At 48.8% G+C, this 25,965-nt stretch overlaps 11 protein-coding genes across 11 annotated transcripts; 7 read left to right on the top strand and 4 right to left on the bottom strand.

The window, feature by feature from the left end:
* Positions 1 to 2: 2 nt before the first annotated feature.
* LACBIDRAFT_183606 (uncharacterized protein) lies at positions 3 to 1,976 on the bottom strand (the record flags this gene model as incomplete). The annotated part of the gene is made up of 8 exons (XM_001877447.1): positions 3 to 119; positions 169 to 271; positions 333 to 532; positions 588 to 686; positions 734 to 777; positions 828 to 930; positions 971 to 1,498; positions 1,551 to 1,976. 8 exons carry the CDS (start codon positions 1,974 to 1,976, stop codon positions 105 to 107), a joined length of 1,518 nt encoding a protein of 505 aa, XP_001877482.1. The 3' UTR covers positions 3 to 104.
* Positions 1,977 to 2,185: 209 nt separating this feature from the next.
* On the top strand, positions 2,186 to 3,630 carry LACBIDRAFT_313942 (uncharacterized protein; the record flags this gene model as incomplete). The annotated part of the gene is made up of 6 exons (XM_001877813.1): positions 2,186 to 2,354; positions 2,405 to 2,883; positions 2,938 to 3,157; positions 3,211 to 3,264; positions 3,317 to 3,532; positions 3,593 to 3,630. 6 exons carry the CDS (start codon positions 2,186 to 2,188, stop codon positions 3,628 to 3,630), a joined length of 1,176 nt encoding a protein of 391 aa, XP_001877848.1.
* Positions 3,631 to 4,447: 817 nt separating this feature from the next.
* LACBIDRAFT_189049 (40S ribosomal protein S0) lies at positions 4,448 to 5,540 on the bottom strand (the record flags this gene model as incomplete). The annotated part of the gene is made up of 3 exons (XM_001877446.1): positions 4,448 to 4,649; positions 4,751 to 5,347; positions 5,405 to 5,540. 3 exons carry the CDS (start codon positions 5,538 to 5,540, stop codon positions 4,531 to 4,533), a joined length of 852 nt encoding a protein of 283 aa, XP_001877481.1. The 3' UTR covers positions 4,448 to 4,530.
* Positions 5,541 to 5,934: 394 nt separating this feature from the next.
* LACBIDRAFT_293173 (uncharacterized protein) lies at positions 5,935 to 7,372 on the bottom strand (the record flags this gene model as incomplete). The annotated part of the gene is made up of 9 exons (XM_001877445.1): positions 5,935 to 6,227; positions 6,280 to 6,307; positions 6,353 to 6,416; positions 6,476 to 6,618; positions 6,679 to 6,844; positions 6,897 to 7,033; positions 7,087 to 7,110; positions 7,202 to 7,271; positions 7,327 to 7,372. The coding sequence occupies 9 exons, from the start codon at positions 7,370 to 7,372 to the stop codon at positions 6,108 to 6,110; spliced, it is 798 nt and encodes a 265-aa protein (XP_001877480.1). The 3' UTR covers positions 5,935 to 6,107.
* A 1,287-nt stretch (positions 7,373 to 8,659) lies between these two features.
* PAFC16201 (RNA polymerase II-associated protein) lies at positions 8,660 to 12,646 on the top strand (the record flags this gene model as incomplete). Its single annotated transcript, XM_001877812.1, has 14 exons — positions 8,660 to 8,882; positions 8,937 to 9,047; positions 9,101 to 9,235; positions 9,290 to 9,390; positions 9,440 to 9,613; positions 9,667 to 10,126; positions 10,178 to 10,780; positions 10,829 to 11,400; positions 11,461 to 11,598; positions 11,652 to 11,803; positions 11,858 to 12,068; positions 12,120 to 12,410; positions 12,468 to 12,538; positions 12,601 to 12,646. 14 exons carry the CDS (start codon positions 8,660 to 8,662, stop codon positions 12,644 to 12,646), a joined length of 3,288 nt encoding a protein of 1,095 aa, XP_001877847.1.
* Positions 12,647 to 13,007: 361 nt separating this feature from the next.
* HXA16201 (histone acetyltransferase complex protein) lies at positions 13,008 to 15,161 on the top strand (the record flags this gene model as incomplete). Its single annotated transcript, XM_001877811.1, has 8 exons — positions 13,008 to 13,229; positions 13,278 to 13,324; positions 13,374 to 13,518; positions 13,572 to 13,790; positions 14,052 to 14,183; positions 14,233 to 14,350; positions 14,402 to 14,512; positions 14,659 to 15,161. The coding sequence occupies 8 exons, from the start codon at positions 13,008 to 13,010 to the stop codon at positions 15,159 to 15,161; spliced, it is 1,497 nt and encodes a 498-aa protein (XP_001877846.1).
* Positions 15,162 to 15,585: 424 nt separating this feature from the next.
* On the bottom strand, positions 15,586 to 17,190 carry LACBIDRAFT_293172 (uncharacterized protein; the record flags this gene model as incomplete). The annotated part of the gene is made up of 8 exons (XM_001877444.1): positions 15,586 to 15,996; positions 16,054 to 16,280; positions 16,334 to 16,501; positions 16,557 to 16,603; positions 16,656 to 16,761; positions 16,786 to 16,807; positions 16,974 to 17,014; positions 17,074 to 17,190. The coding sequence occupies 8 exons, from the start codon at positions 17,188 to 17,190 to the stop codon at positions 15,672 to 15,674; spliced, it is 1,053 nt and encodes a 350-aa protein (XP_001877479.1). The 3' UTR covers positions 15,586 to 15,671.
* Positions 17,191 to 17,843: 653 nt separating this feature from the next.
* LACBIDRAFT_313936 (uncharacterized protein) lies at positions 17,844 to 18,175 on the top strand (the record flags this gene model as incomplete). Its single annotated transcript, XM_001877810.1, has 2 exons — positions 17,844 to 17,945; positions 18,008 to 18,175. 2 exons carry the CDS (start codon positions 17,844 to 17,846, stop codon positions 18,173 to 18,175), a joined length of 270 nt encoding a protein of 89 aa, XP_001877845.1.
* A 145-nt stretch (positions 18,176 to 18,320) lies between these two features.
* LACBIDRAFT_313935 (glyoxal oxidase) lies at positions 18,321 to 20,818 on the top strand (the record flags this gene model as incomplete). The annotated part of the gene is made up of 11 exons (XM_001877809.1): positions 18,321 to 18,485; positions 18,540 to 18,630; positions 18,682 to 18,743; positions 18,791 to 18,921; positions 18,977 to 18,982; positions 19,035 to 19,115; positions 19,165 to 19,195; positions 19,242 to 19,597; positions 19,653 to 20,065; positions 20,121 to 20,389; positions 20,447 to 20,818. 11 exons carry the CDS (start codon positions 18,321 to 18,323, stop codon positions 20,816 to 20,818), a joined length of 1,977 nt encoding a protein of 658 aa, XP_001877844.1.
* Positions 20,819 to 21,204: 386 nt separating this feature from the next.
* On the top strand, positions 21,205 to 22,504 carry LACBIDRAFT_313934 (uncharacterized protein; the record flags this gene model as incomplete). Its single annotated transcript, XM_001877808.1, has 2 exons — positions 21,205 to 21,355; positions 21,405 to 22,504. 2 exons carry the CDS (start codon positions 21,205 to 21,207, stop codon positions 22,502 to 22,504), a joined length of 1,251 nt encoding a protein of 416 aa, XP_001877843.1.
* Positions 22,505 to 22,601: 97 nt separating this feature from the next.
* LACBIDRAFT_313933 (uncharacterized protein) lies at positions 22,602 to 25,739 on the top strand (the record flags this gene model as incomplete). The annotated part of the gene is made up of 3 exons (XM_001877807.1): positions 22,602 to 25,284; positions 25,342 to 25,534; positions 25,586 to 25,739. The coding sequence occupies 3 exons, from the start codon at positions 22,602 to 22,604 to the stop codon at positions 25,737 to 25,739; spliced, it is 3,030 nt and encodes a 1,009-aa protein (XP_001877842.1).
* Between the last annotated feature and the right edge of the window lie 226 nt (positions 25,740 to 25,965).

The raw sequence follows: 25,965 nt of genomic DNA, 5'->3' as shown, positions 1-25,965 counted from the left end.
GTCGGCAGTCGGCAAGCAAGGATATAGTTATTTATATAAATAGTCAAGGTACAACAGCCTGCCCTCCCATACTCAGTACAAAGGTCCTTTACCACTCTCGAAAATCACGCCAAGGAGCCCTTGAAAGGAAAAATCAGAAAAGAATTTGTGATTTCTGAGATGACATACCATTGGATCCCACGGCGGCAGAACTACGGGGTTTCCAGATTCGTAGACGTGCACCAGCTCCTTGGGAGCCAGAGCTTTGGGAACGACCACTTGGTAGACGTATCTGTAAGAGGAGAAAACGACGTTCAGTATTCGTTAGTCGAGTAAGAGTTGCGTAGACGTACTCAGTGAACCACTCGTCGGTCATGATAAAGTATCCGTCCTTTCCTGCAGTCTCACCCCACGAGTTCTCAACTTTGTAGCGAACAGGTCTGTCCTCCAGATCAAGGTGAACTCCTGAGATTACCATAGCATGCGTCATCGATGAATCTCCTAGTTGGAGACGTTCGGCTTTGGTCAGACCCAGCTTGATGTCGAACGCGTTCTGACAAGACAATCAATTTAAAGATACATCAGAGGAAGAACAAAAGAAAGCGCACCTCGTATTCGAACAGAGCGGTGTCCATAATACCAGCGTCCTTGTCAGAGAACTTGCCAACATCACATCCAAAAAAGACGGCTTGACCAGCTTTGATTAACTACACAGATATTAGCAGATGAAGGATCAGGTAACAAGACGCCTCACTTTAACAACCGTTTGCTTCATGTTATCGATTTCAGTGTTAACATCTGGAAGGTCTTCAGAAAGGCGAGAACGGCAAATAACGGACGACACGTACACAGAACAGGCCTGCCATTCCAAATGTTTCCCAGCTTGTCGACGGTGTAGAGCTTAGAATACTCATTCCGGGGATCATTGATGAGCGAGAAGGACTCTGCTGGCTAATAAATTGGTCAAGATAGGACTGAAAGCCAAAAGAACAACCATCCTTACGGAGAAGGGCTTGGTACCAAATTGTTCATAATACTCCTTGGGAGATCCCTCCCATCTACCGGTCTTATCATCGGCATCAATGTACTCCCAAACAAACTTCTTGTTCGGGTTAGGGGGCACGCCGAGGGTGGCAGTCATGATGTTGTAGATCTCCTTTATAAGCGCTTCCTTCTTTGCCCGAAGAGTAGCAATAACAGTTTCTTCGCGGATGTGGGCTCCACGAAGGGAGGCCGCAAGGTCGCGAAGAATGAGCGCGTGCTCACGGAGTTTAGTCTTGAGGAGAGAGTTGAGAGGACCAGAGAGGGAGGAGTGGGTAGATTCAGGATAGATGGCCTGTGGAACGAGGCCATATTTCTCGAGTAAGTTCACAGCCATGTCCCATTGGCCACCATCGCTAATAAGGTCGCCAGAGAGATGGTAGATGAGGCGGTCGTCAATGGGGAGATCCGCATGTTGAATCATGAGCTCAAGATAGTAATTGGACTTGTTGAGCTTATCCCAGAAGAACAGATAAGACTACCAAAGATTGTCAGCTTGTTATGAGTTTATTTGACGTTCGTTCACTGACCTGTGACAGCTGAAAGTCTTTGAGTTTGAACCTCTTCATGATCCCATAGCGGATGACGTTAGTAGTGGCAAAGAGCCAGCAGCGACCACTGCTCTTCTGGTTAGTGATAGGACCAGTCTTAAAGTCGACAACATTGTTGAAGATGTGTTGGTCGGTTATTCGGCTTGCGCGCGAGGTGAGGACAGAACGAATATCGGTCTGAGATAGAATAGTCCGGGCAAGATGTACTTTAGAATCGTTCTGAGCAGCCGCTTCCCAGGACGCAACATGGCCGAGGGTGAGTGATCCGTCCTTGGACTTTGGTACAGCTATCTCCAGCGACGACAAGGAGGCCGATAACTCGGAGATGACATCCTTCTCATCGAGAGTGTGAGGGAAATTGGGATTCTTGGGAGTGGGTATCCTGGAAGAGGCAGTGTTGCCCATGGTAGTTTGAGTTGAAGACGAGAAAGCGAAGATAGCACTTTGTTGCAACGGAGCCTTTTTCGGTTCACCGCCCTAACCCCAATCTGGGGTTGCCGTTGCTTTATTTATCATTTCTATAAAACACTTGTCACTCGCCACGACGACATGATCATGAATATAAACATGGAAGCCACGTTTGTTTCCTCCTCCTCTTCCTCCACCCCACTCCTATGGCGCGCACAATTCTCAATATCCTAGTCGTTCTTGTCGCCATTTTGGGGGGTTTCTACCAACTCTACCTTAGACCTACCCTCGTCAAGTTCGGTCTAGGGCGTGTCGTCGAGAATATCGGCAATAAAGATGCCTGCATTACCGTGCCAGAGCTATCAGCTTGCGAGAGTGCGTTTTTTGTCTCATTCTTATTTTAAAAAACTTCTTATGTGCTCCAGAAATGGTTCTTTACCAACCAACGGGGCTCATGTACTTGGCATGCTCTACTCCACAAAGTCGCGTCCACTGGACTCCCACTATGGGGCGCCTGAATGCGACCGGCGCATCTCGTACCGATTACGTCGCGACTTATGATCCTAAAACATCGCGCATCACCCGTCTGAACGTCGCCAACTTTGCGACCCAATCGCGCGGCCTCTCGCTACACGGAATGGATGTCGTTTCATCATCCTCGAACCCTAATGATCTTTTCATCTATTTGGTCAACCACCGTGCTCCGCTTGGCAATCTTCTCGCATCTAAAGTCGGCGCAGATTCTGTCATTGAGCTTTTTAAGACTACCGTTGGTGGTTCTATGATGACCCACATTAAGACCTTCCAAGATGAATCCGTCATCATCACACCCAATGACATCGTCGGCTCTCCTGATGGAAAGAGCTTCTACTTCACGAACGATCACGGTGCTAGAGTCGGTTTGGTAAGCATCTATTCGACGGCATATATTTCTTTCTATTTTTAACGACAGCATCAGACAAGAGATCTCGAAATGTTGGGCTATGCGGTTACATCCGTGGGCTATTGTCACATTGATGAAGGATGCAAGTTCGCAATCAAGAACATGCACGGCAATAATGGCATCGCGCAGGCCCCTAACGGAACCTTTTATGTTGCTAACGCTGTTTGGGGTGGTCTGACAATTCTTGAGCCGCAAGCCGATAAATCACTCGTAATTACAGACTACGTGAAAACCGGTATGGAAAGAATTAACGATTTCTCCGGGGCAGTGTACTTATCCTTTTGCAAGATCGTGGAATGGACAACCTATCCGTTGACTCGGCGGGACATGTCTGGGCAGCGGGTAAGCATCTGAAAGTTAATGCCCTTTCCAACTCGACTCAATCCATCTCCAGGCTTTCCCAACGCGCTCATCCTCGCTCTCCAACACTTCTCAGATCCCACAATCCCCTGTCCATCCAACGCGCTTCGTTTCTCCATAAACACCGGCCCAAACGCGTTCTACGGTGAAAAATATAAAATGGACAAGGTCTTCGAAGACGATGGGACCTTTGCCTCGGGCATCACTACCGTTGTACACGACGCGGAAAGGAAGCTGCTCTTTCTGGATGGTCTGTCCACATATTTCCGTGGCTTTTGTTATCGAGGTTCTGATTTCTCCTTTTGCGCAGGCGTTACCGCTCCATCGTTATTCGTATGCAAGCTCTAAGTGCGCTCGTATTCTCACGACGGTGACAAGACTGAATTGAAAATTAGCCATTAGCGTCTGAGATCTGAACAGTTATCTATCCACGTAGCTCTACTATACTATGACGCCTGCCTAAACCTATTTCTCGACCGCCACCGCCGTGCCGTGCACTGCCAATGCGAACTAATCAAACGCGGTTTCCGGTGGATTCATTCGTCTTGAGGATGAGGAGAGCGAGAACATCGCTACCTCTCAATGCTGGTTTTTTCGAAGCACCGCTTGGATCGCCTCTCAGTCTTCTCGACTTCATCTCTTACTATGAAGCGGCCATCTCCGACCTGGACGGTCCGAGCAAATCTGCGTACCATAGGCGGAAGCTTGAACAGCTGTATCCCTCCAGTCCTCGGGAACGATGACCGGCTTCTGCAGCAGCCCGGTACAACCTCAATTCATTAAGGTCCACTTGAGGTCCACATCTAAGTAACTCAAAATTAAGGGACGATGATGAGTCGTCTATCGCGGTGGGCATTTAATATTTAGTGTTGGCATGCTCTAGTAGCGGGAGCTTGGAGTTTGGAAGCCTACCAACGTTCTGGCTATTAGTCTATGCAAGGTGTTTTCCACCATATGTGGCTTCGTTTGCCTATATCGACGTTACCGCCTCCTTTGTGTCCTGTCCCGAATCCCTCACCGCTCTTGCATCAATTTCTCTTCGTCTTCTTCAAGCCTGAGAGAGTATCGTACGCTCGTTGCATTACACAAAATCAAGCTTAGGCAGTCATTCTGTTCAGGTGAGGAAAGAATGCATATCATATTTTTTTCTCATATTGGAGTGAAGAATGGGCACCCAAGCCTACATAACGATGAGATACCCACGCCTTTTATTTAAACATCCAAACGATTGACATAGAAAGCGTAAACCTAATCCCAACCGGCGGTACCAGTATCCGCACCCCAGCCGCCGCCAGCAGCGGCAGCAGGCTCTGCAGACCAGTCAGTTGTTGTTCCAGGAGCGGGATCCGCAGCCCAGTCGAGGGCACCTGCGGAACGTCAATCACAAAATATACCCAAAGGAAACTGATAAGCTCACCTCCTTCTCCAGCGACGAGAGCAGGGTTGATAGCTCCCGCTTGGGGTGCACTTGACACATCCCACTCAGAGAGCCCGGCAGGCGCCTCGGTTTCTACACCCTGTTGTGCAGCAAGCTTGGCTGCAGCCTCCTCCTGTTGCTGCTTCTCAACCTCTTCAGGGTCCCTGTAGAAGAACATGTCCACCATGACATTCCAGCCGTCGCTCGTCCTTGGGATTGTGCCGCGGAGTCTCAGCACCTCGCGGGCAAGCAGCCACCAGATAAGACCAATCGAGTGTCTCGTTTTGTTGTTTGTGGGGATGGCAACATCAACGAACTTGAGGGGGGCATCGGTATCGCAGAGCGCAATGACGGGGATGTTGACGTATGAGGCCTCACGGATAGCTTGGTGGTCCACGCGAGGATCAGTGACGATGATAAGACGGGGCTCCTTGAACGAACGAGTGATGTAGTTGGTGAAGGAACCAGGGGTGAAACGACCAGCGATGGCTTGGGCACCGGTGTTGGCGGCGTATTTGAGAACGGCACGGTGACCGTAGGGGCGAGCGGAAATGACACAGACATCGTTGGGATTCTCGACGGCAGCAATAACTCGGGCAGCCAACACAAGCTTCTCCCAGGTCTTGCCGATGTTCAAAATGTGGATACCTATGCAGCAGGCGAAATTAAATATGTCCCCATTTCGAATCAAGAGAGCCAGCATACCATCTGCACGACGTTTCCAGACGTAAGGTTCCATCTGCTTATCGCAATTTTTTGTTCCGATATGGCATTGAGCAGCCAAGAGCAGCTGAATCTCCTCCTCGGTCGCAGCGAGGACGGACGGTAGTTTCGAAGCCATGTTGTCTGTAATGATAGTTTTGTTAACATCCAAACAGGCCAAGTCGCATCCATCCCGAATCGCAACGAAATTCTCTCGTTCTTTCGAGCGGGAGACTGACAATACCAAATTAACGCACCTGTGAGCTTGCGTTAGCTTGAAGTCGACGGGTGCGACGTTCACAGTCGGCTTTTGGTGATTTGGCGGTTGCGGCACTCGATGAACAAACTCTGCCAAATTGAAACAGTTCACTTTCGCACGCCTTACAACTCTGGCATTTCTTGGACATTTCCTTGACATTTCCCCTCCATTTGCTTTACAAAAATGCTGCGCACCTAGTAAGGAGATTTTATTTTTGTCATTGTCAATCTGAGCATCCGCGTTGTGAGGTTTTCATGGAACGCAAGCCATATTTTGCGATTTTTCTCTTTTGCAATTAAATAATTGGTCATGGTTTGAGAAATCAAAATCCTAAATCGCTACACTGGTGCCTAGAAATACAAACGAATGATGGTGAAGTCTCCCTAAGGACGGTGCTGCGCTTCCAAATCAATGGCCTATATCGCTTCCATCTTTTCCTTGAAACGTCTATGTGAAATGTGCGTCGGAGTCCGGAGACAAGGTCGTGAATTGTATTGACAGGCATGTGCTCGACTCCGAACAGGATTGTGTGGGCAAATTTTGCATGTTAATGATTAATCGGCTTCCCTATTAGCAAGGTGTGTTAGATTTTGACGGTGAAAGGCAGTTTAATATTTACTGCACATGCGACGATCGATAGAAACCAGCTGAGCCAGGGTCAGTATAGAACCAGCGGAAAAGGGAGACCTTACGAATTTCCAACCGGCGCGTATTCATTTGGCAGCATGGTAACAATGATCGTCATCATCGTCACAACTGGAAAGAAGAGCAAAAATCAGCAAGTAAATGACGACTGTTCTGCATTGATGGTATACCGAGCAGGATTACAAAAGCGACGATTCCATCCCTGACCATTACGAACATGATCGGAGCGTTTCCCCATCCTCCTTTGACGGCAGTCCTGTATTTGACCAATGTAAGAACAAGGATGGTAAATTGGGTAATTGCAGCAGCAATCCTATAGAGTCCAAACCGTCAGTGTTTATCTCGTCGGAAAGATCACATAGTCCGGACAGACCCAAAGGATGTATAGGCGCTTGGACTGTTTACCAGCAGATTTTTGGCTTCAAAGTCTTTGCCAGGAGCGGTCATTGCGATGCCGATGAGGACGGTGAGGACCTCCCCGAGAAGTAAGACTAGAAGGACTCCTCCGATACACATACTCTTTTTGTACAGAGCGTATACTTTCCACTGGTTAAAATGTCTGCGTTACAGCGTAGGGGTAAGGAAGCGCACCTCGTGCCATCAATACTAACTCCACTGCGATCATGAGGATAGTTGCGACGACGACTTGACAGCTAAACCAGTCCCTCAATAGTTCGGTGTCAAGGTATAAGTTGGACCTTATAGCGGACTCGATGGATCGATTTGCCCTAGAGTTGACGTTGAAGAACTGGACGGCGCGGTAACATCAACAAAGTCTTACAGCTGTGCCGCTAGTGCGAAATACCTGATGAACAAGAATGTCCACTTAACCCAGCAAGACTTCGGTCTCCTAATTTTGTGAAGTTCATGAATGAATGAAAGTTGCGACAGCTCACGACCAGATAAGATTGACTTCATCGTCGAATGTGATAACAATCTCGTAGAGAAGAAAGACCAGAGACCCAACTATCAAGAGATAAAATCAGAGTGAGGAACCGACAAGCGTCAATGATAGACGTACGTTGCCAGCTCGTGATTACTAGAAGTTCATCATCCTGCTGGCTCATTGTTCTGCCCGCCTCGTTCGCAGCAACTGAAGCTCGTCAGGATTCAGAAATATAAGGAAAGGATGGTTTGAGTGCGGTCTCAAGATAAATGAGAGGATTGAAGTCGGTAGACTTTTGAAGAAAAGTCTTCTCTAGGACGGCGAGGAAGTAACGCGACGTTAAAAAAATACTGTAGTCCGATGCAACCGCCGAGATCTCCTCGAGAAGCGGCCCTTGTCCATAAAAAATATGCTTACCGGAGGACCGTGTAATTTCTTACAACTTATCAGAGCCTCTGGAGAAACCTCGGGGTGAGGGTTGATAAGTCGCCAGAAAAGATCCACGAGGTCCGAGAAACATTCAACTTTCTCACTGCGCTGCTCGGTGGCAGAATAGATCAATCTTTCTTGATCGGAGAGGTTTAAGAATAGGTCTCAGGCGCCTGCAAAAGCTGAGTGGCCAAGCCTAGTTGAACTTCTCGGAGTTTCTCTCATGATACGAGAAAAGATCTTTCGGTGGTTTCGTTACAAACGGGTGAGTTAGCTCTCCGGCTCGGGGTGACCACGCAACAGGGTTTGCCTTTGTGTGCAACGGCCTGATTCAGCTACCAGAAACAAACAAGTTAACTTCGCAAACAAAAAAAACCTTGAAGTTTTAACTTTTGGAGAGTTTGGACGGTCGTTTGTGTAACGAAAAGTACTTATGTAGTCCCAATTTTATTGGCCTATTAATTACCAAATACTCTGGAATCAACCCACAATGCCCCTCCTCCCCAGGTCAATCTTTGTTCGGCCATGAAATACATCAATAACGACTTGCCCAGACGACACTGATTATGAACCTTCCAGTCGAGTGGACCTATTGTAACAATTTTTTAAAATTTCTTTGACTTTCGTGAGCGCTGATTTTCTCCCCCACCGGGTAGTATGAGGTCCAAATGTACTCATTTCACAGAGATAGCCTATTCTGTTAAAATGAAAAATGAAAAATGAAATTATCGGCGCAACTGACTTGCAACTGACGTGGAAGTAAAGGTGTGCTCCAATTTTTTTTACGTTTATGAAATCTCAAGTATCTTGTGGGCGCTTTGTGGAACTTCAGAATCATTGTCAAAGTGACTGACGCGACGGCGTTTAATATCACGTGACCATGAAATATTTGTTGGCCACTGTCACTCAGGTGCCCTCAAGTTGACGAAGCGTGTCGATCTTCTCCGAACCAAGCAGTCCATACCCTCCTGTCCCATCCCGAGGACTTGTTCTCGCGATTACTTCGGTCAACTCCTGGGTTTTGTTCCAGGAGCTCAGAATGGACGACATTCCCTCAACTGGGCGCTCAGTCGACATCGAACTTGGAGGACAGGAAGTCATCACCATCGACCTTGACAACCTTGATCCAAATCCAGAGGATGTTTTGGACCTTCTTAAGGAAGGACAATGTACGGTATATGTTTGGATGAAGCTTGCTGGTGAATATTGGCGAAGGGGATATCTAGAAGCTGCAGAAAAGATTGCCTATTGCGCTATAGAATGTGAGTGGACTTGCCATTGTTGATGAACGGTTTCAAACAGACTTTCTGGTCAAGCATTTCAAAGTAGTGGTTTGACCAATTCCCTCCACCCTATCTACGCATTGCTTGCGAATATCCAGATTGCGTATGCTCGGAAAGCGCCCAAGTTAGTCCTAGCGGATGCTCGTGAGTCTCATTGTTGTGTTTCTATCATTTTGAAATATTAATTTCATGTGCAGGCCAAGATGTCATGAAGGACGAAAAGTCCAAGGAGGACTATTATCGTGAGGCCGCTCAGTTTCTCAACACTGGCGAGAGATTTGGCGCGGAATCCGGAGAAGGAGTCAGTGGGACGTTAGCTTTTTTGACACGAGGTACGGGATAGAAAGCGAGTTACCTTACTGTTGCCCATCACACCAATTTGGCAGGAATCCAACAGTTGGCTACACGGTCGATGGATGACGCTCTACGGTCTTTTGAAGGAGTGTTGGTTGAAAAACCCACCAATTTAGTGGCCTTGTTGGGAAAAGTAGAGAATTTTCCTCCCATTCACTCCCTTGAAGCTGACGCCAAAGTAGGCACGAATCCTTTATGCAAAAAGAAACTATCGGGAAGCTCTGAGATTGTTTCAAGACGTTCTCAAATACAATCCTCAGTGTATACCTGATCCTCGGGTAGGAATTGGTCTCTGTCTTTGGGCCATGGATCACAAGGCAAAAGCTAAGGCAGCATGGCAGCGAAGTTTGGAAGTTGTGAGTTGTTTTTCACCGTAATCATCCAGCCACTCATTTTCTTTGCTCTGTAGAACCCTTCCGAGTGGGCTGCGCAACTCTTACTGGGTTTGGAATCGATAAATTCGAGCAAGAGCGAACACCTTACGGAAGCAGAGAAGACCCACACCTTCTTGTCTGGAACAAAAATGATTGAAAAGGCCTTCAAGGCCAACCAACGGAGCGCAGCCGCTGCTAACGCTTTGTGTGAACTTTTCTTGAGGAAGGGCGATCATCAGCGGGTAAATTTATCTTCTTTTCCTGTGGTGTTGGGGTGGCTTACCTTGATCGATGAGGCACTAAAACTTGCAGAACGGACGATTCAGTTTGCAGACACTCTTACTCTGCTTACAGAAGGATATCTGCGTGCAGCTCGAGTGTCGCACGCTGAAGGATCCTATGCTCAAGCCACCAAGTTCTATACTGCTGCAGGGGAAGGCCAGCCGAAGCACATTATTGGCGCAATAGGGATGGCACAAATGCAGATGCAGAATGGTAAACCACAGCTGTTATGAATATGATTTCATAGAAATTAATGACTTACAGATGAAATGGCGGCCGCTATCCATACCCTCGATACGTTGCTGCAGGCTCCTAATCCCCAACGCTCGCTAGAAGCCACGGTGATGCTGGCTTCTCTGAGAGCACATCCTCGACCAGGGGTATCCAGTTCCGATGTTGCCCAGGAAAGACTCCGCGCGCGGGAACTCTTCGATCGGGTTTGCAAGGGCCTCGAAATTGAAGATGCTCGCGCCAACGGCAAAGCTTCCAGTCGCAGTTCGCGTCTCATCTCTGACGATGTCGATATGCACGTTGAGATCGCTCGGCTATGGCAAGGAGAAAGTCTTGACCGCATGGGAAGAGCCTTGAAGGAGGCTCTCAGGATTAGCGAGGCTACCGGTGAACCTGACCCGAGGTTAATGAACAACCTTGGGGCACTTTACCATCTCGAGGGCAATTTCTCTGAGGCCCGGTCCTTATATGAAAGTGCCCTCATTCGAACCTCGAAGTTGACTTCGGATGTTTCAGAAGCAATGTCAACATCAATTCTTTACAACCTTGCGCGGGTGTACGAGGATGAAGGAGAGGAGTCGTTGGCGAAAGATGCTTACGAGAAATTGCTATCTCGACATCCAGAATACGTTGACGGTAAAGAACTTATCTTTGAATAATCAGGTTCTGATCGATCTTTGTTAGCCAAAATTCGACAAGCCAAGATGCTGTCCAATCTTAACCGAAATAATGACGCTCATGAGCTGCTGAAGCAATCGCTGTCTTCGCAAAACCACAATCTTAACTTGCGCGCCTTCTACACATATTTCCTCATCCAAACCAATCTTCCAAGGCCAGCTAAGGAAATCGTCTTTGCGACTCTCAAAGATCATGACAAACATGATATCTATTCACTGTGCGCCGCAGGGTGGATTATGTACCACCAATCGCGCGAAAGCCGCGACACAAGCACCAAAGGCGTTGAAGAACGAAAGCGAGGATTCCAACGGACGGCTGAATTCTACGAAAAAGCATTACAACTTGACCCGATGTGTGCTTTTGCTGCCCAAGGGCTGGCCATTGTCACTGCGGAAGACGCGCTGGGATCACTTGGTGGAGCCTTCGGACCTGACGACCACCTAAAGCGCATGACGAATTCTCGTGACGCGTTGGATATATTCGCAAAAGTCCGCGAGTCAATGCATGACGGGAGCGTCTATTTCAACATGGGCCATTGCTATTACGCCCGCGATGAGTTCGATCGCGCGATCGAAAGTGTGAGTGAAGCTGAGCTTTTCTTTTTTTGTACTCAACTAATCACGCTTTCCATTGATAAGTACGAGACCGCTTCGACAAGGTTCTACGGCGGCCATAATGTCCCTGTCCTTCTATGCTTGTGTCGGTCCTGGTACGCCAAAGCTACCAAAGATCAGAACCCTTCCGCAATGAACACCGCGCTACGATATGCACAAGCGGTAAGCGCCTTTGAATCTCTGAAATACTCGCAACCAAGAGTTTACATTTATAGGCCTTGCACCTTCAACCGAATGATAAAGCTACCATCTATAACATTGCCATGATTCAGCAGAAGTCTGCCGAGATGATGTTTAGCACCAGCCCAGCCAAGCGTACGTTGAAAGATCTTCAAAGAGTCATCGCCCAAGCAGCCCATGCCCAAAAGTAGCTCTCTCCACGTTCATCCCATTGTTTTGGCTGATATGTCCTTTCTCAAAGGCTTTTTGCATCTTTGGCGGGCGACAAAGCACAAATGGTTCCGTATAGCCGTGATATTGCTGACCAACGGCGGAAATATGGAGACAACATGCTGCGGAAGGGCGATGAACATCTCGAGAAGCAACGGCAATTTGAAGCAGATACCCAGGCTAAACTCGAGGAGGCAAGGCGAAAACGACAAGAGGAGAAGGATCGTTTAGAAGACCTTGAGGTGAATATGGCATGCTGTTGTACACTACACGACTAACCGCCCGCCAAACAGCGAGCACGCATGGAGACGTTGCGAGTTGAGGCCGAGAAACTTGCTGAAGAGCGACGCTTAGCCAGGGAGCAAGCGATGGAGTGGACAAGAGAAGTCAAAATGGAGAGTGATGAGGAGAGGGAGCGCAAGACGAAGAAGGTGCGGAAACCTAAGAATGATGTCGGGAGTGGAGAGGAAGCGGAGCCCAAGAAGAAGCGACGTGGAAAGCTAAAGAAGGCTGTGAGCGAACAGGGAGATGAAGAACAGGCCGTCTTCAGCGACGAAGAGGAGGTTGAGAAACCGACAAAGAAGGTTAGTGGTTGTGCTCACCTGTTTAATATGCCCTTGAAACTCAACTCGTAAATCTAGCGGCCAGTAAAGAAACGGGTCGTTCGCGATGATGATGACGAGGACGTTGCAGGTCCTCGGAAAAAGCAATTGTGTGTATCGTTTCTTTCCGCTCGTGTCAACTTCTTAGTAACGCTTATCCCTCGCTTAATAGCAAGAGTAAAGAGGTGCTCTCTGACACGGATGACGAGATGTCATGATACCTTATGTACTTTTTTACTACTTAGATTTTTGTATTCCTTAGCAGTTGTATTCGTACCATTTATACTCAAGAGTCAATCATTGCATCGCATGCCGATGGTCAATAGAGACAAACATCGGTGTCGTTCTAATTCTATCCACCCAACGGAAGTACTGCCACAACTCTTGCAAGACGATCGCAGGTGGACGTTAGAAAATTCACATTCTCCCCGTGAATTGTTCTTCGGCGTAGGTGTCCCAGGAGTTACTCGTCGTGCAAGGGGCTTGACTCCTTGTGAATCTCGGAATGACGGTGACACAACGTAAACCTCAGCATTTACCTGATGAGATCCAGCGTAAGTTTCTCTTTTACCCTATTTTATGAACGCGCTAATTGTGTTTTTGTCGCCATCTAAAGCCGTAAACGAGCCAGGCGTACAATATCAGTGCGATTCGTGCACATGTGACCTAACTCATACAATTCGAATTAAATGTGCTGATCCCGAATGCGAGCCTGGAGACGGAGTCGACCTTTGCCCTGCGTGTTTTTGTGCTGGAAAGGAATTTGGAAAGCATAAGAGATGGCATAAATACCGCGTCATTGTGCGTCACTTGTCACTGACATACGAGAAGGTTTTGATTGGTCGAAAGGAAATGAATTCTTATCCCATATTCACGGAGGACTGGGGAGCTGATGAGTGAGTTTTTTGCTTCGACATTGGAGTGTTCTCTGAGAGAATATTCTAGGGAGCTTTTATTGTTAACGGGGATAGTCAGCCAAGGCATAGGCAACTGGAAAAAGATATCCGAACATGTTGGTACCCGGACAAAGGAAGAGGTGGAGAAGCACTATAATGAAGTATATGTGGACTCACTGGACTGGCCCTTACCAGTTAGTATCTTACAACTTAACAACTGTGCTCCCTTATGACTGAGAACGTACAGCGCATGGACCTCCAATTTGACATCGGGCCTGAAGAGTTCCAAGATCGAAAGCGAAGGAGAATATCAAAGATGAACAGCGACGTACCCCCCCCTCCGAAGGTAGCACCTACTTCAGCCCCTGGCGTCCACGAAATCGCCACGTTCTTGCCTGGACGACTTGAATTCGAACATGAACTTGACAACGAAGCAGAGGACCTGGTGAAGGACCTGGAGTTTGGCGTTGTTCTCGACTACGGAGGAGATCAGATTATTGAGGATGAGGCAGATCTCGACGTGAAAGCTCGGGTGAAGTGGGAAGAGGAACGCGCTGGTTCTAGTCAAGGAAAGTCAATACCTGGGAAGGGGCCGATGATCAACGGCCTCAATGGACATCACATTAACGGAGATGTCAAACGGGAAAACCAACTGAAAACTGAAGATGTGACAATGACCAATGACAGCAATTTGGCAGACGACGAGGCCTTAGATGAACCCACGCAGCCTCCGCCTCTTGAAACTAAAGACTCCTTTACTTTCAAATTAACCCTCCTTGAAATGTACTTCCAGCGAGTTGAGAAACGGTTGGAGAACAAAGGCTTTATGTTTGACAGAGGGCTGCTCGAATACAAGAAGGTGAGTGCTCTTCACCTCCGTGAAACCTTTTCTGATGCGGTTTATCTAGATGCAAGCTGCTGAGAAGAAGAGGCCGCGAGAGGAAAGAGAGCTTCTTCATCGTCTGCGTCCCTTCGGAAGACTGCAATCCTCTGAAGATTACGAGGGCTTTGCAGCCGACATGCTGTGTAGGTCGCCTGTTTTCTGAGGATAATTTTCTCACCTTAAGTACGCTTCAGATGAGGCCATCCTTCGCAAGCGAATACAAGAACTCCAGCACTACCGAAGGCTTGGGTTGTGCACACAGGCCGATGTAGAAAAGTATGAGGTCGATCTAGCGAAGCGGGCAGGTTTCTTTTTTCAAGCTCGCTGTCACGGTCTAACCATTTTTGCAGACACAAGCAAAGGCAACACCGATCCGTGACTATGCCTCTGATCGATTACAGCATCGAGCAACTGGCCGACAATCCTCTGGACCTGACCCTCGTCGTGCAAGCCTTGCGTCCTTTGGTGGGGACTCCGATGATCGCAAGTCGCGAGAGCCAACCCCAAGGCTGGGTCCTGGCCCTAGCTCAGCACCACCAGTTCGAAAACCCCGTAAGTAACTTTAGTCATGATCGACATATGTTAATCCGCCACTGCGCAGCCGCACCCCTTAACCTCGCCAACAGCCCCTCACTCCACTTACTCACCCCGGCAGAACAAACTCTGTGTTCCCAACTTCGGATTCTCCCCAAACCGTACCTTGTCATCAAAGAAATCCTGGTTCGCGAGTATGCGCGTAGAGGTGGGAAGCTACGACGACGAGAAGCTCGTGATTTGGTCAAGATCGATGTCACCAAGACGAGTCGCGTTTGGGATTTTCTCGTCCAGGCTGGATATCTCAAGATCACTACCGAGCCTGCAGTCACCACTGCGCAAGCACCATCATCTACGCCCGCTGGTTCTCAAAATCAAGATGCTGGGTATGGTTCGGCCTTTCTAATTCCCGCCATCTGACTGATGATCTGTTTTAGTGCATTGGCAGTACCCCACCTTAATGGTTCCCCTCACAAAGATACCCAACCTCGATTTCCTCCCAAACCATCCATACCCCCTGCGATATCATCTGCGTCCAGCAGCCGAAGTGGGTCTCTTTACAGCACTTCTCTGCACTCGGTTCCGCCCACCTCATGGCCAGCCTCAAGTAACAACTAGGCTATTTATTGTATTCCTGATATCACTATTTGCTGCATTTGTATATTACGCATCCAGAACATTACACTCCATTATATTCCCGGATAGCAATCATCCAGTAAACAGCCCATGTTTGAGCAGTCGTGCGGTTACAAGGCGTCAATACTGTAACAACCCCTACCTCAATTTCCCCTTCTAAACTTTTTCCAGTTGTTGCTCTGGATTCAAAGGTTGTATTTTTGAGCTGGCATACAAATACATTGGCGAGATACTCTGCTGTCCACGTGTAAATAATGACCTGGCTAGTATTGAGATACAGAGAGGGGCGACACGTCAGCGAGATGGAAGCCGTCCAAGCTCATGCTCCTCCTCGGCATTGATGTTGGATCCGGAAGCCGCAAATTCCTTCGGTTGGAGTGGTGGAGAAGATGGGGCAAAACCCTCATCGTCGCGATTGAGCCTACTAAAAATCCCAGATTCTGGACGTGTTGTAAGAAGGAGAACGGCGTTGCAAGCGCCACTGAGTCCAAAAATTGTAATGGAGGCGAATGTAGCCGCGGGAGGTACATGGTTGCTGTGCCCACCACGTTCTTGTATAAAGCCTATCCACCGTACAACACTTAGCGGCAAGATCAGACAGCAGTAAATTCCGGGGTACCTATTGGGGAATGAAAATAAATTATGTCCACATATTGATGAACAATCCTGAACTTACAAGAGCATTATTAATGAACGACGTCGGATACCTTTGAGTCCTTCTGATTGATCAGCACGTTGTATGGTAAATTTCCACCATGAGTCGTTGTCAAAATTGATGTTTCCACGGCTCCAAAAGTAGAGTGGGATGTACGTGAGGGTGGAGACCAGAAGCGTCATCCAGAACCACACGTACTCGCCGAATATGCGCCACTTGAGGTACGGTTCCCCAATCCAGCACCAGTACTAAAAAAATCCATCAGCAAAAAAGTAGAGGGAAGTATGGGATAGGTGTTCACTGGAGTGGGCCTCTCATATCCTTTCCCAGATCCGCGGTTGAGAATGGCACCCAATAATGTCAGGAGGGCAACTAAACCCCAGGCAAAGCCAACAACAGCACCCGTAATTTTGTTTGACCGTATTCCTCTACCCATCCAGACACCAATGAAGGTGTATACAGCGATAATCTGCCATATCGTACCACTGTAAGAAGCATGCCATTGAAACAGTTGGGCAACTTACGAGAGTGGTTATTGCGACATTAACTTCACCCAGCTGTGAAATAATCCCTGATGCGACGATAATGTGGGCTTGCTGAGTCGGAACGCAAATAGAACTCACCTTGCGCTGAGCAAAATTGTCCAGCATTGACCTGTCCAGCGCCAACCCATCTAACGTCCATGACAGCGCCAATGGCCTGTAGAGCATCTGCCACGAACAAGGAGAGCTGCATATGAATTCAGTAATTTACCAACAGGTTAAATGGGCAAAAGCTACAACATACCATAAGGATATCCATAGGTTCTCGGAATATGTGCCATTTTCTCGCGCGCCGGTACCGATAAATGGCGTTGCGCTTGGGGAAACAACAGTGCTTAGTCTTTCTTCCAACAAAATAAACGCCAGCTGCCACTTACAATAATGATGATGAATACGAACAGAACGGCAACCAAGCTCAGAAGACCTGCTTGGGAGGTAAGCTACAATGAAAGTGGCCGGTTTGAACGATGATATCATGAAAATTTATCGCAGCACATACCGTGAGGCCAATGGTATCCGCCCTCGTTAGACAGTGAGTCAAGAAATTGGTAAGAGATGCAGCATATTCTTCAGGTGTGCAGATAACGCCGCTTCTTGTTGGGATGGCAGTATCCATCGTCAATGAATGCAATTAAGGGAAAAGATTGAACATCGTGGTACTTAAACAAGACTTAGACGCTGGGTTTTACAGCATATAGGTCCGTCGCCCACCAAAGATAGCAAATTTGTTATAGACAGCTGTCAAAGTGGTTAGTTGTACAGCCTGCGACCCTCTGCGACCTTGACTGACAAGCGCCCTATGGCGGTGAGGCACTGCCAAACGGAAGTCTGGTCCGATTTTTGCAGGCGCGCATCGAATCGGCTTTTGAGAGCGAACGAAACTTTGGCGCTCGACTGGCGCTTCGAGCTGAAAATTCTTTGCATACACAAGACGAGCTTGTGGGATCGCTAGATCTGATGTCCTCCTCCAGGTTGAGACTTTTTATACAACTTGAACTTATGTTACTTCAAAGTAAACAGAATTATAACTTACCTTGACGTGGATTCACTTCGTCCAATGTGGCAGACGACGCAAATGGAGACGGCAGTTGGACGCTAGTGTGTGTGACCCAGAGGATTGTTCTTTTGTTTTGCAAAACCAGATAACCAGATACAAGCGCTCGCGATAAGAAGGAAGAGACTCAATCGTGACAGGTGCACCAATTCCAATTCAATTTTAGAGGGACCCGAATACGCATCAAGGTAGTTGGATCCAAACAAACCCAAATCATGTCAGACGCACACCACTCCAGACTGAAGAACTTGCTGCCGTGCTGCCACGATGCCATTTATTCTACACTTATTCATAGAGATGTCCAAGAGACGTCCAACGTCAGTGACTCCCAAATAATCTTCTTCCCACCTTCAAAAATAGTTTTAATGATCATCTGTAGATTCTGGTCTATTTTTTGACTGTTCGAACAAGCAGACAAGACATGCACAGTGGCACGACTCTTCTAGAACTGCCCGGCCAAATGGGAGCTAGATGCCGACCTTGGCGCCCTCCGCCTCCTGGCAGTGAAAATCGCTTTATCCCGTTACCGCCTACTCGGAATGGTTAGGAATTGGAATTGCATAATGGTCCTGATCATAAATCTCCGTTCATGCCTTCATCGGCCTCATGCAATGAGGGTTTCCGCACACAACAACGTTATTTAAAACATATACCCCTTCTTGTCACCCTTCCCCTCTTTCTGTCCTTCTTTCATGGGGCGCCTTCTTCGTTTCTTGGGTTCTCTGTCAGTCTCGGTCACACTTGTAGGCTTATCGCAAGCACAGGCAGCAACCCTGCCCGCTCCTGGGCAGCCGACTCATACGCCTGTTCCCGGCTCTTTCGAAATTATTGGTAGCAGTTATGTTAGTGCTCAACAGGTACGAGTCCGTTATACTGCGTGATGTACACCCTCGACTTGACGCGATTCGTAGATCTTTCTTGGGAAACCGGATAAAGTATATTTCATAGACAAGGTCGAGGGCAATCCGACACTGATCGATGGTCATCCTGCCTGGGCGTCAGGTGATGTTGTGGATCAATGGAAGGACTCAAGGCTGACCATCCAATGACTAGAGTGGACTCTCGGATCCAACACTCAGCGAGCAATGGATGCCGTTACGAACACTTTTTGTGCTGTAAGGCTTTTGCTTTGTGCTTCGACTTCCAGTGTTCAACGTACCAGGGAGGCAATGTTCTGGGCAACGGGACATGGCTCAACGTCGGTGGTAATCAAGCCGTGACGTACGGGGGACAGCCCGCATCCAACCAAGTCGGTAATGGTGGTCCATACTTCGATCCCGATGGCAGAAACTCGTACGTACTTTCATTGGGCGTTCTGCGGTGACGATCACCTACCTCGTGTCGATAGCATTCGGTATGTTATGTCCGATTTGCGGTCGAGAACGCAGGGGTTAACGTCACTTCAGGTTATTAACCCCATGCGAAGACGGAAGCTGTGATTGGTTCTTATCACCCTTCCAGACGCTCCAGCGCTGGTACCCAACGTTGTGTGTATCTTTAAATAACTCGTAACGCCGCCTACTCATAACCCTGCAGGGAAACTTTGGAAAACGGCACGATGATCATCGTACGCAGATCACTAGTTTGACATGACACTGACCTCATTTCTGCAGCTTGGAGGATGTACTAATGGAGGATACGTGAACGATGCAGGCCAAGATAATCCTACGTACGAGTTCTTTCCGCCTCAGGGACCAGCCATACAGTCCCCTATCCTTGCCCGAACGCTACCTGTTAATTTGTTCCCACTAACTTGGCTTCTCCCGTCTGGAAAGTTACTGATTCAGTCTAATTGGGCCACCGCGACGCTGGACTACAAGAACAACATCGAGACACCTCTCGACAACATTCCAGATGCAGTCCGTGTATATCCTGCAAGCGCCGGGAACCTTATGCTTCCCCTAACGCCTGCTAATAACTGGACCGCCACTATTCTCTTTTGTGGAGGATCCAATATTCAGCCGAATGGGTGAGTTGTTTGTCTTATGATTGGAATAATAAAATATGACGTCGTCGATTATAAGATGGACAGCACCTGGCTTTATCATTCCCACCTTCCCTGCTTCAACGTCGTGCGTTAGATTGACTCCGGATGTATCGTCATCGTATACGGAAGACGACCCTCTTCCCGAAGCTCGTGTGATGGCCAGCTTCATCGCACTTCCTGATGGCACAGTTCTGAACCTTAACGGTGCTGGCTTGGGTGCGACATCTCTGTCCTTATTCTTCGTCCGTGGGGATCTAATGACTGCCATAGGAACGGCTGGATATGGGAATGATTCCTGGGCGATTGGTCACTCCTACGCAGATAAACCGGTGCTCACTCCAGCGATCTACAATCCAGCCACCCCTCCTGGGAGTAGATGGTCCAGAAATGGTTACTCCGCGAGCACCGTTCCCCGCATGTACCACTCTTCTGCTACGTTGTTGCCTGACGGTGAGGGTGTTGCATTCATGATCTTTTTGGAATATGACATTGAGTGTGGGTTTAGGATCCGTCTTCGTGTCTGGATCGAACCCAAACCCCGACTACACTGTGGGACCGACTGTTACATACCCCTCCGAATACCGGACAGAAATACTTTACCCTCTTTACTACAATCAGAGGCGGCCGCAACCGCAGGGATTGCTGGCTCAGTATACATACGGTGGACCGTATTTCAACGTTCAGTTGAACTCTGATGACTTTTTTGGGAATGTTCAAAATGTTCAGAATACATCGGTGGTGATCATACGGACGGGGTTCTCGACCCACGCGATGGTGGGTGTATCTTTTTTATGGTTTCCTACCGATCTGACGTTTTATTTGTATTTTCAGAACATGGGCCAGCGGTTTGTCCAGCTCAACTCCACCTACACCGCTTATCGGCAAAACAACACCGCGACGTTACACGTCAGCCAACTGCCTCCCAACCCTGCTATTCTCGCTCCTGGCCCCGCGTACATCTTTGTGGTTGTCAATGGGGTGCCTTCCATTGGGTTGCCGATCATGGTGGGCTCTGGACAACTGGGCACACAGAACATCCTTCCTGTGGCGGAACTAATTCCGTCGAGTCTCGTTGAGCAGACGAACAATACGAGCAATGTTCAGTCTCCGATCACGAAGACGTCTGGGACTTTTGTGTCTTCGTGTTCCACCCTTGCTTGGCTATCAGCGGCTGGACTCTTCCTTTTCGTCTTGGCATCGTAACGTAACTTGGACTATCGGATTTTTCACGTTCGAACTTTGCTTTCACTTCGTTGACGATTCAGTACATTTAATGAACTCTTTACGCTATTACTGGGACATTCATGGATCTTTTGTAGATACGAATTTGATGACGATTTTAGGGACTATTTGTAGAAACAGTTGTTACCATACCTATCACTCTGGACGCACATCTTGATCATGACAATGACTTCAAATTACTTCACCTCTCTCTGTCACAATCGAGCCATCGCGAGGAAAGTGCGAAATCAAGGCGAGAAGAGAGAATGTCAGCAGACTGAGTGCGTGCGCACATGCGTGACTACCAGAAATAGGACGAGTTGATTGCTTGGAGATTGCTGCTCTCTCCCGCCACTGGACCTGCAACGATGCAGCAAAACCACAGACCGGGCTTCTCCCGTGCTATAACTGTCAATACATCGACCGATGTACAACCCACGGCAGTACCCCCAACACCACGGCCAAAGGCCATGCACGTCAAGCGCGTTACGCTCACTTCAAAGAAGAATTGGTGGATGGGTGGGTGGGTGTCTTTCTGGTTGGGATTAAAACTCATCGTAAACGGCAGTTGAGATGGACGAAGAGGAGGAACAGCCTCTGGGCAACTCTATGAATTCGTTCTCGTCCTCGGAAGAAACTATTGTGGAGCCTGTTGTATTTAATGCATACAACCACGGCGCAGATGAACAGCATCATCATCACCACCACCACCACCATGCTGGAGATCTGAAACGGACGGACACGCCGCCTCCTTCGCCTATCTACAACCCACCGCGTCATCCGACGTCCATCTTTTCCTTCCCCACGCCTACGGCGTATTGTGCGCCGCCGAATGCGACTGCGAGTCTGGCGCCGTTTGCGCATGGGTCTGCGTCTGAGCTGTTCAAGTGCGTCGTGAAGAAGCCCGATGTGATACAGCTCGAGATCAACGGGGAGATGCAGTCCAATGCGTCCGATGTGACTGTACAGTTCCTTGCTGAGCTACGGGTATACACTACGCTATCACGGCACCGGAACATCTGCACGTTTCTTGGGTCGTTGGAGAATGTGGGTATGGTGCTGGAGTTTGTTGACGGTCGGACGCTTTATGATGTTATCATTGCTCGACCGTCATTGACGCCCGTGCAAAAGATCGATTACCACAACCAGCTGCTGGATGGGCTTACGCATTTGCATTCGTATCGGCTGAGTCATGGAGATGTTTCGCTGCTGAATATACAGGTGACGACGCCGACGAATACGATCAAGTTGCTTGATTTTGGACGGTCTGTGTCGGCGGACTCGACGTTCAAGTCGCCGGATGACGAGCCTGTGGATCCGTTTCCGTACCTTGGTAAATATGCAAGCGCACCGCAGAAGATACCGCTTGTGAAGGTTGAACAAATACACCCTGGGACGAGGCCGTTTAGTGCGCCTGAGATATTGAGGGGGGAATGTCAGGACCCTTTGTTGGCGGATGCGTATAGCTTTGGGATGATCTTGGTATGCCTGGATCGGTGTCAATCTATTGACGTGAAGCCGTGGGATCAGAGGAAAGATAAGCTTCCTCATGACTTGTTTGACGATTGTGAATTATTCATGGATAGGGCGAAGGAGTATTTACGGAAATGGGATGGGGGTAGGAGAAGATTAGTGAAGGGGGATATGATTCCTGAAGAACATCGTTAATTTCCTGTATACCATGTACTTTACTTTGTACCTCGTGGAAACCTCATTGTATGACATTTGTCTTTGTTTGTCAACTCCCTTTTCATCTTTCCCTTTCATGTCCTCGGTTGTTTCGTCCCGCTCCAGACGGGCCAATGCTCGCCTCTTCACCATCATGGACTCAATATTCGCAATCGCTTTCGGGCTCGGTCTCCGCTTCGTCGTCGACGCTGTCAGCCACCACGACTTTAAGCTCACAGGAACTCTCATCGGTCTATGGGAGGGCGTCATTACCCTGCATTTCGTCAAGAAAATGCCCTCATCTTTTGATCCTTACGTCGCCTATGGCGTTCGCATGTTCGTCGATTTCCTCGTAACAGAGAGCCTTTCCAGGCTTATCCTCGTCGTCGTATGGACCGGCCTCGGAATGGTTCTCGCAGATATCACACCAGCTATTTGGGCGGATGTAGGCCTTCATCGCATTTGGAGGCGTTTTCGCCGTGACCTTTATACCATGTCCAGTTATATACCCAAAGTCGCTTTTTTCCCTAAAGCGCGCATAGTCCGATTCTCACCTTCCCGCCCACCTTCCGTCCTCGAACCCACCAGCGCCCCCGCTACATCTGCTGCCCCACCACGAACCCGTAGACGACACGTCCCAGGGGACTTTCCAGACTTTATTTCAGAAGCGGATACAGACCTGGGATCGATTCTAGGCCGTCGCCCTGCAACCACGCTGGACACCTCCAGCGTACCTCGTCCAAGGACTGCACAGTACAGATACTCAGGCATACCCATAATACCACGCTCCGACGACGGGTCTACAGATGTTTCCTCTCCCTCCACCCAGAACGACGACCTCGACGACGGGAATCTCTCCTCCTCCGACTCTTCCTCAACGGAAGTCGACCCATCCGCGTTCAACCCCTCAGAGATCCCCGACGAAGAACACGCGGCCGCAGCGCAGGAGGTGGTCATAGTTGAAGCAAGTCCAGGCGCAGCCGTAGCCGCAGACGATCAAACCACACCCAAGCAGAAATACGTCCCATTTCCGTTCCCTCCAACACCCTCTGACTCTGCCGCCCGGTTCGACTTGCGTATCCAACCCAACCAACGCGATCTGGAGCCTGATTTGCCGGTGCCGCCACACACGGCGGGGCTGGAGCAGATCCCTGACTTGTCGGATGATTGGGAGAATATAGCAACGGAGGAAGCGATCATGTCTTCTGACGAACGGCCGCCCACTCCACCTGCAAAAGACGATTTACCAGCTGCGTATCGGGACAAAGGCAAATCTCGACTAAAAGTTGAACATCCTTCCACGTCAACGTCATCTTCAACGTTAACGTCGCGAGATTTGGCTCGTGAGTGGGGTGTTCCGAATCCAAATGCACAACCCGTGGCCGCGGCTCCGATCGAGTCGACCCTTCTTCCCTCGACATTTCTCTCAAGCCCACTTGTTCCTCCTACCGGCGATCTTATAAGTCTCGAGAACAACAGCGACCCTTCACCTCCTTATGATGACGACTTGTATGTCATTGACGATTTCACGCATAACGATAACCCCAACACCAACACCGCGGCGGGACCGTCTCACGTTTCTGCGAGCGGCTATTTGAACGAGAAACCTCCTTATGACGACGAGCTGTATGTTGTCGATGATTACGATAACCCCAACGCCAACGCCGCCGGACCATCTCACGTTTCTGCGAGCGGCTATATGAATGAGAAAGGTCCTAATAACGAAACACTTACGATGCATACCGATACCACTGATGATAGTGCTGCTGATGGAGATGCAAGAGGGGAGTCGTCGACTGTTGTAGTTGACCATGAGGAGGAGTTTAGGCGTATGAGGGAAGAGAATCAGAGGAAGTGGGATGAGCAGGAGAAGAGGGAGAAGGAGGAGTGGGAGAGGAAGCAGAGGGAAGAAGCGCGACTGGCGGAGGAGGAGAGAAGGAAAGCGGAGGAGGAGAAACAGAGGGCGGAAGCACAACGGGAGGAGGAAGAAAAGAAATGGAGAGCGGAGGAGGAGGGAAGGATTGCAGAGGAGGAGAGGCAGAGGGTGGAAGCACAGCGGGAGGAGGACGAAAAGAAAAAGAAAGCGGAGGACGAGAAAAGAAAAGAGGAGCAGGAGAAAATTCGATTAGCGAAAGCAGAGGAGGAGAAGAAAAAGAGGGAGACGAGCAACGAGAGAAGGCGGAAGTTGTCGGAGAAGAAGCGTTTAGATGATGAGGCGAAAGAAAAGAAGCGTTTGGAAGAACAGGCGAAAGAGGTCGCGAAGCGTTTGGAGGAGGAAGCGAAGAAACAGATGGAAGAGGAGGAGGCGGCGAAGAAACAGAAGGAAGAAGAGGATGCGCGACTGGCAGACGAAAAAAAGCCAGCGGAGGAAGAGGCTCTGAAAGAGAAGCAGCGTCTTGCAGATGAGCAAAGCCAAGAAGCAGCGAGGGAGGCCCTTGCATCCGGCACAACTGGAGAACAAACCGAGGAACAAACTCAGCAGGCAGGAGGTGCAGACCAAGAAATCGTGCATACACCCAAGCAACAAAAGGTTCCCTTTTCCACATCCCAAGAACCAAGCGCTGAAGACGACATTGCGGAATCCGTGATCACGGAGGCTAGTATGGCCCCTAAAGATGCAAAGGAACGCCTAAAGCAAGCAATTATTCTCCGTGCTCAGATGTTCGAAACTGAGAAGGCTATCGAGGGTCTCAAGGACCAGCCAGATAAGGAGGACGAGCTGAAAGGTGCAGAAAAGACGCTTAGGAAGATGGAGAGGAAGGCTAAGCGGAGATATGAATGTATGTGCTGTGTATTATCTTCCCCTGAAGTTCTTTGCTGACCGTTGATGTTTTTAGCCGTCATACCTACCCTCAAGCAGGAAGAGCTTAGCTTGGACCCATTAGCGCCAAAGGATGCGGAAAGGATGTTGGAAGCGACGTTGGAAGCGCTGATTACGCCAGAGAGTAGGGCTCTCAGTTTGGACATAACTCTGGGCAAGTCGAAGCTAGGCAGTAAGCAGAGGCCTAACATTACGAAGGTTCTTGATGAGTTCGTCATGTCTTCTTTCAAGTGTTTGTGGATGGTTAACCCATTTTCTAGATTCCAACTCTTCTCATACACGACGGCGGATGCGAGGAACGGGAAAATACTCCACGTCACGGTTTCTGATGCGGATTACTCCACATGGGTTGCAAAGTACCGACAGGAGGCGTCGAAGCAGGATGCAGACGACGACGATGACATTTGGCGCTAGGGGTCTTGTGATGGTGAGGTGTCACTTGTAGTACTTTTTTGCTTTGATCTTTGTACATATATCTTATGCTTTGGGATCGGATTATGATAGTTAACGGCTTTACTATTAGACAAACGAATGAATATAAAAGAAAGGCTCTCCATACGAAAAAAGAATGAGCATTATAAATAGGTGACCTCACCGCGAACTCTCAAATCCCCCTGTGGAGATACTCTCAGGCACCAAA

Source organism: Laccaria bicolor, genomic scaffold, assembly GCF_000143565.1.
Source record: "Laccaria bicolor S238N-H82 LACBIscaffold_5 genomic scaffold, whole genome shotgun sequence".
NCBI classification, from domain to species: domain Eukaryota; kingdom Fungi; phylum Basidiomycota; class Agaricomycetes; order Agaricales; family Hydnangiaceae; genus Laccaria; species Laccaria bicolor.
This window is presented reverse-complemented; position numbering and strand designations above follow the sequence as displayed.